Here is a 15,109-nt window from a genome sequence, read left to right on the forward strand (position 1 = left end):
AATGATTCAAAGATGTCTTGATGCTAAATCCAGCAAATGTTGTTCTACAATGCTTTTTATTATGAAAAACAAGTTTAATGTTTAGAAACCTTGATGGATGAAACATAGTCGAATCAAATATATTCTTTTGCTCTTTTCACATCTAATTATTTAAACTGTTAACTCTACACATTAAAAAACTTAATAATGAGCTAATGTTTCAATAAGAAATTGTTCAATTTTACTTGCAACTTTTCAGAGCTTTAATTTTAAGACATACTGGCATCAAAAACTATTAGTAAATAGCAAAAACTATTTATTTTAAAAATTGGACAAATAGAGAATATATTGAAGTACAAATCAGGAAGTAGTTATTTGTTTTACAGAAGGTTATTAAATATACAGAATAATTCACAACATATGCCCTTTAAATATTCATGCATTTAAAATAAACACACCAAAATAATCAAGTGACATAGAACTTTTAGAAACCCTACAATTTTATAAAGAGAGACACTATTTGACCCATAAAAGACATCAAAATATTTTAACAGTTCAAAGTAGAAAGAGCCAAAAGAGTTAAAAAAAAAAAAAAACAGTTTAATCAGATGGCTATTTACTGTGCCCTTTAAGAAATTCATATTTTTTTAAACATATTTTCCAGCCCTAATTTCTAACATACTTTGACCCCCATTTCTGCTTTTCCTGGAATCATTCTGGGCTATGTAGAAGCGTAACAACATAGAAGCAATTGGTGATTTGGGTTAATATCCTGAAAAAACATGCCGCCTGTATATACAAAGTAATAAAGAAAAATGTTCTGAAGTGCAATGCATACTCCCTAGGCTGTAAAACCAAACAGTCTAACAAAAAGCACCAAGATACAGACGCCAAAAAAATACAAACCAGCACATACTTTATCACATACCTTATCAGGTAAGTTTTATTTGTTGGACTGTTTGGCATTTGGGAGCTAAATAAATTAATACAGCAAGCTAGAAATCCCATTGCTGCCATAATAAAGATTTGTTCACCAGTAAAAATAGTGTAGTGAGTACTCTCTTGTGCTTATCCATGAGAAAAAAGTTACCGTGATTTTCTTACGGGAAAGAAAGAAATGGATAATACTTTTTGGAAAATAAAAAGTAAACTTTGAAACGAAGAGGCTAAGGCACTTATTTCAATGGTTTTGCAATAACAAGGGCAAAATATGCTCTGTATTTCTTCAAGAAATTCCTTTCACAGAAAAACTGTAAAGTTGCTCCTTACATAGATCTTGATTGTCAAACCTAACAACTTGTAAGTTACACAAGTAGAATTCCTTGCAGACTTCTTAATCATTTGTTACTCTACAAAGAAGTTAATTAAGTGCTCCTCCATCGAAGTTTTCTAGTACTATTGTTTTAACTACAGTTAAAATAGAAACAAACAATATTATCTCTCATATCCAGTATTATTATTTCTGTTAAAGCTCACATTTTCCTTTTCAAATGATGCTGAATGAAAAATTCATTATTTAGAAAATTCAATTAAAAGTTTCTCCAAATCTATTTTATTTAACAAGTTGACAGAAGCAAAAGCAACTAATAGGCCAAAAACAAAAATAAAACAAACAAAAAAAACACAACAAATAACTCAGTATCTTTGATCATAATGTAAATCAATAAAAATTAAATATTCCATAGTAGATAGAAAATAGGCTGTTCGATTCCCCTTTCAAAACATGCAACCTGACTTTTCAATCACAAGGTTTTACATGCTCTACTCATAGGTATTACCATGTGACTACTCACTATGTATTTAAGTAACTATGATAATATTTTCATAAGGCTTGAAGCTAAATATTAGTGACTCACTATTAAGATGTACAGAGAACTTGAAATATCCTGCCTACAGCTATCCTAATAGAATTGTTAAAAAATTACATACAAGCATGAAATGAGAACCAATACAACTATTGCGCCAGGTATATAACATGGCCATCACACAGTTCTTAAGCTCCAAAAGGGCGAAGCAACCTAGAGCTGGTCTAAGAGCGAATGTGCTTCTGTACCTTTAAAATATGTTACAGAAAATAAGGATAATGGAAAGATGTTCCCTTCTAGTGTAGAGTAGCGAAACTGCAATTTTTACAGCACTCTAAAAAGTGAAAATTTTGAAAACCCGTTCACTAAACAGATACATAAAAGTAAACATGCATACCATCTTATTAAAGTGACATAATTATCCTGAATTTGTTTATAAAGCCAAGTAAATTATTTTAGATTTTCTTTTAATAAATGGTAAAAAAATATGAAAACATTTAACTTAAAGGAACAGAGCATTTAGCCTGTGAAACTGTGCTGTGAATTTTATTACAACTGTCATTTTATTCTTTATGTTGAAGACTGTATCACAGTTTCACAAATAATAGCACTTTTGTTTTATAATAAATATACCTGTATGCAGAGGTACGTTTAACAGCATCTTCACATATCTCCAGAAATTGTTGCTCATTTTAGTGTACATATATTCATTTTGATAAAGATTTTTTAACCTAATTTTCAGTAGAAAACATGTGAATAGATGTATACTCCATATCCATATTTTTATTTTTATTTTTTTAAATTTTATTTGTTCATTTTTAGAGAGAGGGTAAGGGAGAGAGAAAGAGAGGGAGAAAAAACATCAATGTGTGGTTGCCTCTGGAGTGCCCCCTACCGGGGACTTGGCCTGCAACCCAGGCCTTGTGCCCTGACCAGGAATTGAATCAGAGACCCTTTGGTTCACAAGCAGGCACTCAGTCCACTGAGCCTCACCAGCCAGGGCTCCATATCCATACTTTTTAAAAACCTGAACATTCTTGTAAATGTCTGTTTTAAAAAATATATAGGTAACAAGAGTTACTGTTTTATAATGATTAAGTTGGTATCAAATTTATGAGCATAAGTAACAAAAGGTAACCACTTAATAATCATAAAATAATAAAAAGCAATATCATACACTATATATTACTAAGAAAGTGCTCACTTATATAAGCATTAGACAATGAAAACAGTATGATGGAAAATCTGGATATATTTATATATATATCCTTAGAAATCACTTTCTTTTATATCATTTCCATTTTAATTTAAATGCCATATGTTTTCGCCTAACAGTTAAATTAGTTTTTTATTGTTAACATTTCAGTTCTATTATAAGCCATAAACTACCTTTAGAAACTGCCTTGAGGGTCAGAATAATTCTCTCCTCTATAATTATATCACATTAAGTGTATATTAAATGTTATATTTGAGAAATATACTGAGACCTTGAACATATTCAAATTCAAGATCAATATCATGACAAAATGAAGATTTATAAGGAAGTTTTTATAATAATTTAGAAGGCGAAATCTTTAAAGACCGTATAGCAATAAGAAAATACCTGGCTGGAATGCTGCAGAGCGGTAGGATTTGACATTTTACCAAAGGACAGTAAGGCTTAACCTTCTATTCCCACAGAGCTCTGGATCCCGTTGACGGCAGGCGGGGAAGCAGCAGCAGCACTTCAAATGTCCATGCTCCGGCTTCCAAAAGCAAACGGCGCCGGTAGAAGAAAATCGCGTTTCACTTCAGACGGTGTAAGTCTTTGCAATGAGGGTTCTGCTATTATCAAGACTGAAAGGATATCACAGTGTTGATTTTATACACAAAGTAGGATCTGTTCCAGTATACTCTAGTGAAATAATTCACATATGGAGAATAGTTAATTTTGACCTCATGACAAAATCGCCCATATTTTGAGTAGGTTAACTTGTCATCATCCTCTTCGCAAACCACCTATCAAAAGATGTGAAACATAATGTTAAAAAGCTTATTAAGCTTTAGGAGAAATGCAGTCAATGACAAGTGACTACATTTCTATGGAAATATATTATGTTAAACATGGACAACCTCACATGTTCAGCAAACAGAAGCCTAATCCTAAGAGAGTCACCATGTACACTAGACTTCTGAGCTTCCCATTGAGACTGAGACATTAGTACAAAGTGTTTCCAATTTTAAAAAGATTTAAGCCTAAAATTTAGAAGCCTATGTCTCCATAGTTCATTATCATTCCTCTTAAGAACTTTATCATGGAGCCTACCAAGGCTAAGAAATAAATGTACAGGGTGGAACAAAAGTATGTTTACAGTTATTCATATGTAAAAGAATACAATAATTAATAATAATATAAGAATATTTGTGTTTCGTGTACTCACAAATGTAAACCTGCTTTGACCCACCTTGTATTATATTCTTAATGTATATTTAAACACTTACGTGGTGTAGAATTGATTTACAATTAGAGTAAGCAAGTAAATTTTTGTGACTTATCCAGTGCAAACTTTACATTCCCACCTTAGTGATGTTCACTAAGGTAGCTAGCTTAGCTAGCTTGAAGTATTTTCTATAAAACACTGAATGTTACTCTAATGCCTAAGAAAGATGTCAGAGAGCCAACTTTAATAAGAGTAAAAGGATAGATTAGCTTTAAGTCTGTGCCTGGCATTATATGAAAGTAACCTGATCTTCAAAATGGAACAAAAAGGTAGCCAAAAGTAGATTATAAAAAGGGTCCAGAGAGCGGATACCAATACAGCAGCAATTACTAAATACTTATGATGGTTTTTGTTAACTCCTTTTTTAGAAACCATCACCCAACAATATGTTCATTGATTTGATAGAGAGATATCAATGAGAGAGAGGGAGTGAGAGAGAGGTGAGAGAGAAACATTGATCTGTTGCCTCTCATAAGCACTCCCCTGCAATTTAGGCATGTGCTCTGACCGAGAATTGAACCCTCAACCTTTTGGTGCATGGGACGACCCTCCAGCCAACTGAGCCACCTGGCCAGGTCCCTGTTATCTTTAGTAAAATTCCATTTGGCACCAATTAAGCCAAATATCACAAATATCAAGAATAAAGAGAAAACTCAAAATACATGCAGCAGAAAACAGTGCTTATATTACAAGTTTAAGGAGCCATGAAGACAGAAAAAGGTGAAAATCATAAAAACTAACTTCTCAGCTCCAAACTAGTCTGGGATGGTAAGACAATGGCTAATCATTTAGGAATGGACAAAAAACCCCACAAATCTTTGTTGCCACCTGAAGAGACTATCTACTCCAACCTAGAATGATCTAATAAACTTTCCTAAGGTCCTCCACCCCCAACTTTTACAGGAGTAAAGGTGCCCATTCCAGACAACACTCTCCCCTGCCAGTCTTCTCGTCTGCTAGACATACAGTATGTACTGCAGGCTGAGGGGTAAGATATTTGGTAAAATAGCTCAAATTAATGAAAAATCAAGATGTAACTAAGTCCTAATGACTAAAGTGGCTCTGAATCGTTGTGGATAATACACTAATCGTTGTGGATAATAGGGACTCCATGTAAGAACTGCTATAATTTAGTAAGCAATTTTTCTAGATATGTATTAAATTACAGTAACTTTCTCAATATAGCATTGCAACCAAATGCTCTATAGATTATCAGTTAAAATCATCATTCAAACCCAATTATGCCATCTTGCTTTTTTTTAAATGCTCATTTTCTCCCCAGGATTATTTTGTATTGGTTTCACCTAAAAGTACAGCATATACTTTACAAAGTGTTCCGCCTGATATTTCCAGTACCCACCTGGCATCATATACAGTTATCGTCACACATATTATTGACCACATTCCCTATGCTGTACTTTATATCCCTGGCCAGCTTTTGTGTATAAATGTTGAACATACATAAGTATAGGTAATGAAAAAGAAATCCATGTATTGGTAAAAAAAATTTTTGTAAAAATACCCAACTTTTCTTTTGTACATTGAAAAAATACTTCAAACTACTTTTAATAAGTTCCCCCCATTGTTATATAACTTTTAATTATATTCTTAGTTAACTTCCAAAACTAAAGTGTGCAGACTCCCAAGTTTAGACCAAGTCATTCTTCTCAAAAAAGATTGAAATTTCCCAATGGTTACTTACGTGGCCATTCGCAATGTCTAACAGATCTTTAACCCTGCAGCCTCGAACGGTTCCCACCTCATTGCAGATGGCGTCCTCTACAATCAGGTAATTAGCTTTGTAAGATGTCAGGATTTTATAGATATCCTCGGCTGATCGCTTTGAATAGATTTGATAGATCTGAAAGAATACAATTAAAACAGGTATTTTAAAAGACATTTAAAACTTTTATTAATCAAAACTATACATTAAGCACCTACCATGTTCACTACCATATTCACTAAGTTTTGATCCCTGCCCTCAGAGAGCTTACATTCATATGCAATTAGCCATTGTCTATCTTCCTTGAAGAAATGTACATTCAAGTCTTTTGCCCATTTCTTCCCTAGCTTTATTGAGATATAAATAACATAGCATGGGGGAGGGAATGGGTGGAAGTGGAAGAGGGCTAAATGGTAATGGAAAAAATACAATAAAAAATAAACTATTAAAAAACAAATAACGTTGTGTAAGTTTAAAGTATACAAGGTGCTCATTTAATACATTTAAATATGGCAAAATGATTACCACCATAATATTAGCTGACACCTCCATCATGTCACGTCACTATCATTTATTTTTTGTGGTAAGAACAGTTAAAACCTACTCCCTTAGCAACTTTCAAATATAAAATACAGCATTAATAACTATAATCACAATTTTGAATATCAGATCCCCAGAATTTACTAATCTCATAACTGGAAGTTTATGCCCTTTCACCAACATCTCCCAATTCCCCATCATCCAGATGCTGGCAAGCACCACTCCCTGTTTCTATGAATTCTCAATATATAAGCGATGCTGGTGTATTTGTCTTCTCTATCTGACTTATTTCACTTAACAAAGTGCCCTCAGGATTCATCCCTGTTTTTGCAAATGGCCTTTGTCCATTTTTAAATTGATTTGTCTTTTTATTATTGAGATGTAGTAGTTCCTTTACTCTTTTTTATTACCATATATCAGAGGTTTTTTTATGCTCATTTTATACATGAAATAAAGTCGGCAAGGTTAAAAATAATTCGACCATTGTAACAAAATACTAAATGAGCCAATGATACTCAAAACTCGAGCCTTGATTCCATGGCCTGTTTCATTACAACTTTTCTGACCTTATTAGATAATGACTCCAGACACTGGCCAACGTCCCCGAGGGGCATAACTGTCCCAGGTTTGAGAATCACTGCCACAGGCGATCACGAAACAATCCATCACAAGTCATGAATTATAGATAGTGTCTAATTCAAATGGCAGTCTCTCGTTCATGGAGTTTGGTTTGAATTTTAGTTTGACAACAAATTTATTCAGCATTTGCTATGTACCAGACACCAGAGAGAAAGACAAAGGTTTGAAAAACATGGTTCCTATTCTCAAAGCCAAGGCATACAAAGCTTAAAACTCTAAAATGTTTAAATTTAATTACCATCTAATTAAAACTCTGAGCTAATTATAAGAGATTCTAAAATTCTCTATCAGTAAAAAGACCAACCAAAAACCCCTACAAAGTCATGCCAGAACTGGCTGGTTCAAATCCACAAAAAGTACAGTTCAGGAATATGCTGCATATATTCTGTCTAAGCAACACCACCTCTGCAAAGTGTAGCACAGGCTAGTGAGAGACAGCTGTTGTCTCCCAGGTAAATTACTCTCAGGCAGATCTCCCGATCTCTGATTTTCTCCTGCTTCAATCTGTTCTCTCTGCTACGATCATAATGAACTCTCTAAAAGAGATCTAAGCATTCAATTCCCAGACTTATTAGAGGTTTTTAATAACTCCCAAATACCTCAAGGGTAAGTCTAATGTCTTCAGCATGACGTTCCAGGCCCTTCAGAATTTGTCCTCTATTTTCTAGGTTCATGACCATACAAATTTCACAGCTCATGTTACTTTTTCAGACTTGAAATCATATGCATTTTTCCTCCCAAGGAAGTTTCTACTTATCCTTTGAAGGTCAGATCAAGAGAACGTCCTTTATGGAGACTTGGATTTTTGTAGGCAGAATTAATTGCTACTGCTTCTGAACTCTCTTTGTACTCTGTGTGTTTATACGTGTTGATGTGTGCACACAATTATAATTTAATAGTATAAGGTAATAACATAATATAGCTAATATTTAAATTTTACTATGTTTCAAGCACAGCACATCCTCTCATAGAATTTTCATGACTAGGAGGTGAGAACTATTATTTCCAGATTCAGACCCTTGCTCAAAATTAAAGAAATTGAAGAAGACACAAATAAATGGAAAGATATTCTGTGTTCATGGATTGCAAGAATTAATACTGTTTAAATGTCCAAACCTAAAGCAATCTATAGATTCAATGCAATTCCTATCAAGATTGCAATGGCATTTTTTGCAGAACTAGAACAAATAATTCCAAAATTTGTATGGAACCACAAAAGATCACAAGTAGCCAAAATAATCTGTTATTTATTTGTTTGTTTGTTCAGAGGTGGGGGAGAGAAACATCAACTTATTTTTCCATTTATTCATGCGTTCATTGGTTGATTCTTGCATGTGCCCTGACGGTGGAAAGAACCCACAACCTTGGTGTATGACACTCCAACCAACCTAGCTACCTGGCCAGGGCACCAATACAATCTTGAGAAAGAACAGCAAAGTTGGAGGTATCACACTCCCTGATTTCAAAGTATACTACTAAGCAATAGTAATCAGATCAGTCTGGTAGTGGAATAAAAACAGACACACAGATCAATGAGACAGAATAGAGAGCCCAGAAATAAACCCACACATATATAGGCAACTAACTTACAACAAAAGAGTCAAGAATATATAATAGGGCTCTCTTTCCACAAGATGGCCAGACCAGCAGTACTGGCGAGTGTTCCTCTTGCCACTCCAGCACCAGCTACAGCCCCCACCTCAGCTCCAAACCCGGCCCAACCTCACCTCCAGCATCTGTCCCAGCTCCAATCCCGGCTCCACTCTCATCCCCAGACCCAGTGGCAGCAGTGGCTCCGACTGTGGCTCCAGTCTAGACCCTGGCCTTGGCACCAGCCCCAGGGCAGACCTCAGCGCAGTCACAGGCCAATCCTACTCTACCAGGCTCCTTCCCCAGTGGTCAGGTGGTCTGGCTGCACCCGGCCGTTTTGGCCTCCATCATGGACAGCTATGAGCGACACAACAAGGCCACTGCCTAAGATATTAGGCTGGGAACCATGGACAATCACTCAATGGAACTCACCAATTGCTTTTCGATGCCACACAATGAGTCAGAAGATGAGGTGGCTGTTGATATGGAATTTGCTAACAACATGTATGAATTGTGCAAGAAAGTCTCTTCAAATGAGTTCATTCTGAGCTGGAAAGCTACAGGCCATGACGTCACAGAGCACTCTATGCTGAGCCATGAGTGCTGCAGTTGGGAAGCCCCAACCCCATTCACCTCACTGTGCCTCCAGAATGGTCGTCACATGAGCAACGGGGCTTATGTCGGCACTTTAGTGGGTGTCCCTAGCAGGACCATGGGGGTGATGCTCATACCTCTGACAGTGAAATGTATGTACTATGACACTGAACACACTGGAGTTGACCTTATCATGACGATCTGTTTGAGCCCTAACCGGGTGATTGGATTCTCAAGTGACTTGCAGCGAGCAGTAGGTCATGGGCTCACATCCCGGATGCCCTCGGCACAGTGTTGAAGCATGCAGAAGATGCATGGTCTGGAAAGGTTTCAGCCAACAATACCGTGGGTTGGTTCTTGATGAGTCTGGTTAACCAAGTACCCAAGAGAGTTGGTTACTTAGGTACTTGTAACCAAATATCCAAGACCATGCTCAACAGCAACATCAGTGATCTGCTGATGGTGACCTTCCTAGCCAATGTCGCACAGTCACAGATGAGAAACTTATAAAGCTGTGAATGGGCCCCAAGCAGCACTCCTTCCATTCTGGCCCCAACTCTAGGATTCAGAATGGACTGAAATGGAAATGGCTTCTTGTAGTTTGAGTCACACCGACTGAGTCAACCGCATGTAACCTAAATAAACATAGCCTACTTTTTGTACATGAAAAAAAAAAAGAATATACAATGGGGAAAGAATCTTTTCAATATATGGTGTGGAGAAAACTGGAGAGTCACATGCAAAAGAATAAAACTAGGCCACCGTCTTACACCATACGTGAACATTAATTCAAAATGGGTTAAAAACTTGAATATAAGACCTAAAACCATACAGTTCCTGTAAGAAAACATAGGTAGTAAGCTCCTTGACATTGGTTCTCGGCAATGTTTTTTGGGATCTGACTCTGAAGGCAAGGAAAACAAAAGCAAAAATAAACAAATTGAACTATATCAAACTAAAAAGCTCTGCAGAGTAAAGAAAGGCATCAACAAAACAGACAATCTACTGAATGAGAGAGGATATTCGTAAATAAGACAATGGATATGGGGTTAATATCCTAAATATATAAAGAACTCATACAATTCAACATCAACCAAAACAACAACTTGATTAAAAAATGGGCAGGGGATCTGAACAGATATTTTTCCAAAGAAGACATACAGATGACCAACAGGTACATGAAAAGCTGCTCAAAATCACTAGTCATCAAGGAAATGCATATTTAAACCACAATGTGGTATCACCTCACACCTGCCAGCATGGGTATCATCAAAAATGGAAGAAATAACATGTTGGTGAGCATGTAGAGAAATGAAAATCCTTGTGCACTGTTGGTGGGATTGTCAATTGGTGCAGTCACTATGGAAAACAACATGGAGATGCCTCAAAAAATTAAAAATAGAATTGCCATGTGATCCAGCAATTCCACCTCTGGGTATCTATTTGAAGAAAATGAAAACACTAATTCAAAAAGATATCTGCAACTCTATGTTCATTACAGCATTATTTACAACAGCCAAGACAAGGAAACAACCTAAATGGCAATCAATAGATAAACGCTAAAGAAAATGTGGTACATGTATACAATGGAATATTACTCGGCCACAAAAAAGGATGAAATCCTGCCATTGCAATAACATGGGTGGACCTTGAGAGCATTATACAAAGTGAAATAAGTCAGATGGAGAAAGACAAATGCCACAAAACTTCACTTATATGTGCAATGTAAAACTAACAACACGCACACAGAACAGATGATAGCTGGTGGGCAAATGGGTGAAGGGAGTCAAAAGGTACAAACTTGCAGTTATAAAACAAATAAGTCATGGGGGTGTAATGTACAGAATGGTGACTACAGTTAATAATACTGTTCTATATATTTGAAAGTTGCTAAAAGAGTAGATCTTATAAGTTTTCATCACAAGAAAAAATATTTTTGTAGCTCAGTATGGTGACAGATGTTAACTAGACTTAACTGTGGTGATCAGTTGACAATACACACAGATATCAAATCATTATTTTATACACCTGAAGCTAATATAATGCCATATGCCAATTATGCCCCAATTTGGTAAAACAAGGCATTGTGGAAATGCCCCCTGTCCAAAGAAAGAAACTTGCTCGAGGTGACAAAGCCAGTATGTGGCAGAGGTAGTGTTTGAGTCCAGATACTCTAATTTCAGAGTCTGCATTCTGAGAATCTAACCTCACATTATAGTTTAACTTCCACGCTGCTCTATTTCCTCCTTAGCTTAGAGTATACTTAAAAACCATGTGAAGTTCTCTTAACATAGTCATCAATTGAAAAACAGAACGTTGGGAACTCAGGTTTACTTAGTCATTGCCTCCACATACAAAGTTACCACTTATATCTATATCAAACACTCAAAATAACAGGTTCTCTTAACATTAAGTAACTAGATGCCATTCTAATGGTATACTAAATATAATAGCCCATACTGAAAAATAAATCACAGTGTAATAGAATTTTAGCTTAGAAATACAGAGTGTATCAAGACTTTAATCAACAGGGTTCCTTCAATAATTTGATTGAGAACAATATTTTCTTTTTTTTTTTAAGATTTTTTAAATTCATTTTTAGAGAGAGAGGAAGAGAAGGAGAAAGAGAGGGAGAGAAACATCAATGTGTGGTTGCCTCTCGTGCGCCCGGTACCGGGGACCTGGCCTGCAACCCAGGCATGTGTCCTGACTGGGAACTGAACTGGCGACCCCCCAGTCTGCAGCCCACACTCAATCCACTGAGCTACACCAGCCAGGGTGAGAACAAGATTTTCAAAATTATGTTACTCTTTGTGAAATGTTATACATTAGTTCCCTTGAAACTTGGTGGAAAATTAAATGTTTCTCCAATAAACATACCTATACTGTTCATAAAACCTTTAATATTTTAATTTTGGCTCTCCTCTTGCTTAAATGCACCTCTCTAAAATTATTTGGATTTTCCTAGCTAATCAGGAACATATACATCATTACAAAACTATACTAAAATAAAGAGTGATGGTAAAAAGATACAAATGTAGAATCTAAAATGCCTTACATTTTCTTTTTCAAAAAAGATTTTTATTAATCTATTATTTTTAGAGAGAGGCAAAGGAAGGGAGAGAGAGGGAAAGAATCATCCACTGGCTGCCTCTTGCACACCCCCAACCGGGGACCTGGCCTGTAGCCCAGGCTTGTGCCCTGACTGGAAATCAAGCCAGTGACCTTTGGCTTTGTGGGACAACGCCCAACCCACTAACCCACACCAGTCAGGGCATCAAATGCCTTACGTTTTCATTTCTCTTGAGAAGATCATCATCATTGTAAAGAGGCAAACTTGTTACCATCCATCCAGTGCATAATTTAATTGCGCCCATTAACTGGGGACTCCCTGCAAACACAGCTGCAACTGGAGCTTGCCTTCTGCAAAGAAGCACACAGATTTAGACCCTGGAAAAGTAAATATACTATTTAGATCACTCATCTATATCAACTCTGAAATACCAGACAACTTACAATGTGTATCATATACTTAAGTTTCAATGTCAGCTTTCACTTCATTTCACTTACGGATTCATTCAAAACAATTAAGCACCTATTATGTACCAGGAATGATTCTGAGTGCTGAAGATATAGAAATTTTTTACAGGGGGAGTGGAGATAAGATCCTTGCTTGGAGACAACAAACATCTAAGTCAGGTGGTAATAATGCTATTAAAAAACAATTTAGGGTAATGGGATATAGTGACAGGAAAATACCATTTTATACAGTGTGATCAATGCAATGGTGATACTGTAAATTCTCAAATTCATCTTCCTTGCAAATATTAACCACCACAATTAAACTCATTCCAGATCCATCTATCCTCCTGCTCCTTCCCTACCTTTACCTTCTCCATCCTGAACCATGATTCAAAGTCCCAGATAGATGCTACTTGCACGTCCAGGAAACCCAGAAACCGGTCCCAAAGGTCTACCCTATTGCTTTATTCACTCCCTGTATTTAGCATCCACCCACTACATGTTAGGGATAGTGCCAAGCTCTGGAAATAAAGAGATGGCACATAGCCATTGTCCTCCAGGAGCACTCAGTAATGGGGAAACAAAGATAAAACTGAATAATTAAACAACAGTAACAAATGTTCAATTGTCTGATGTAAAATGTCCTATATTCAGGCCTTTGCTGTTTTTTAAAATATATATTATGATAAGTCATATACATAGATGTAACTCCTTCTTTTGTTAATGACAACACAGAGATAAATAGTCAAGTGTTCCACAATGGTAAATACAAGTCATAAAAAGTATTAATGGGCAATAGTTAAGAGTGATCTTAAAGGAAACAAATTTTATATGACGGGTGTCATTACAGTATAAGACCTTAGAATAAGACCTATTCTCATTTCTATATACCTAGTCTATAAACATATTCCTCATTTCTAGAAACATTTTTTGTCCCCCCCACCCTTGGTCTTTTCCTGGTCTTTTTTGATGGGGTTTTTTTCCTTTTCATGTTTCAGTTTTTTCTATGTGTTCAAAATTTTTCAGCGTTAACCATTTCAGTCTCTATCCATGGCACAGACTGGGTGCAGAATGGCTGCAATGATTCTTCTCCCTATAGCTGCTCTCTAGGAGGATACTCTGGTCTTGACCATGTGACTTGCTCTGGCCAACAAACATAATATGAGCAGAAACAAAACACACTTGACATTTAGACTTGCCCTCCCTTGCCGCTCTTGGGAACTCTACAACTACTACTTTGTAAATGAGCCCACGCTAACATGGGCCGGATGATGAGAGGCACAAGGCCAAGTCAATTCTATCCCCATCTCTGCAGCTGGTACCTACCCAAAACCAAACATGTGAGAGAGGCCATGGCAGACTACTCAATCCCAGCTGCGCTGGCCCAGACAAGGAGAACCCTCCCCACTGCTAATCCTTAAAGGATGCAAAATAACACGTTTACTCTTTGTAAGCCGCTAAATTTTATGGTAGTCTGTTATGCAACAAAACTGACACAAATAAATTTTATTATGAGAAATTACTAGAGGTCTGATTCTAGAGAGCTGACTGTTGCTCTGTTAGACTGTTTCCTCACGTGTTTTGTAATTTTAGAATTCATTTTCATGAAGTTTTATTTGTAGAATCTTTGAATGCTGGATTGATGGTGTGCCAGGCACTCCAGACTACCCCAGGGCCACTTTTTATGCTGATTACTTGATTTGGTGTTTCCTGGATTAGTCAAATGTAATTTCAAACTACAAACCCATGAAATTCAGATCCACTGCTACAAATTCATAGGAAACAGCTTTTTTTTTTTTTTTTTTTTTACCAAGAGCTGAGGCCAAAGGAGTCATGCTCTCTTATCATCTTTCTCTACCACTGGATGGATCTTTTGCTAGACTATCCTTTCACTGATAGTGTTACCCTCCCTTTACGGTCCCTTAGTTATTTATGTGTGTGTTGGGAGAGGGAAAAAGTTGTCTTGATTATAAATCTACACTTCCATAGGCGTACAACCACATCTCTTGTCTTGAATGGGCATTAAAATTAAAATTAAAAGTCTTGATAACCTTAGTTACCAAGACTAGCAATCCACCTCTCATTCATCTCCAACCTAGGGCACAAGTAGCATCCTCTTGACTATCTAAAGAAAAGGATACTTGTTCCTTTTTATTCCACATTTCTAGGTGTTTGATGGCAGAGAGTGTCAAACCTCAAATTTATCAATGCTATATTTTCAAAGAAGTCAAGTTCTA

General features: G+C 36.4%; 1 protein-coding gene and 1 pseudogene across 5 annotated transcripts in view; one reads left to right on the forward strand and one right to left on the reverse strand.

Annotated features, from left to right (window-relative positions):
* Positions 1-1,508: 1,508 nt before the first annotated feature.
* Positions 1,509-15,109, reverse strand: part of DPY19L4 (dpy-19 like 4) — a 54,128-nt gene continuing 40,527 nt past the window's right edge. For all 5 annotated transcript variants that reach the window (XM_053929727.2, XM_053929729.2, XM_053929728.2 and 2 more), the window contains 3 exons: positions 12,641-12,773; positions 5,967-6,125; positions 1,509-3,782 (listed from right to left, as the gene is read on the reverse strand). In XM_053929727.2, coding sequence (XP_053785702.1) covers positions 3,615-3,782; positions 5,967-6,125; positions 12,641-12,773 — 460 coding nt within the window. In that variant the 3' untranslated portion in view covers positions 1,509-3,614. The remainder of the gene's footprint in view (positions 3,783-5,966; positions 6,126-12,640; positions 12,774-15,109) is intronic.
* Positions 8,709-9,860, forward strand: LOC112315607 (eukaryotic translation initiation factor 3 subunit F pseudogene; annotated as a pseudogene).

This window comes from Desmodus rotundus, chromosome 8 (assembly GCF_022682495.2).
Source record: "Desmodus rotundus isolate HL8 chromosome 8, HLdesRot8A.1, whole genome shotgun sequence".
NCBI classification, from domain to species: domain Eukaryota; kingdom Metazoa; phylum Chordata; class Mammalia; order Chiroptera; family Phyllostomidae; genus Desmodus; species Desmodus rotundus.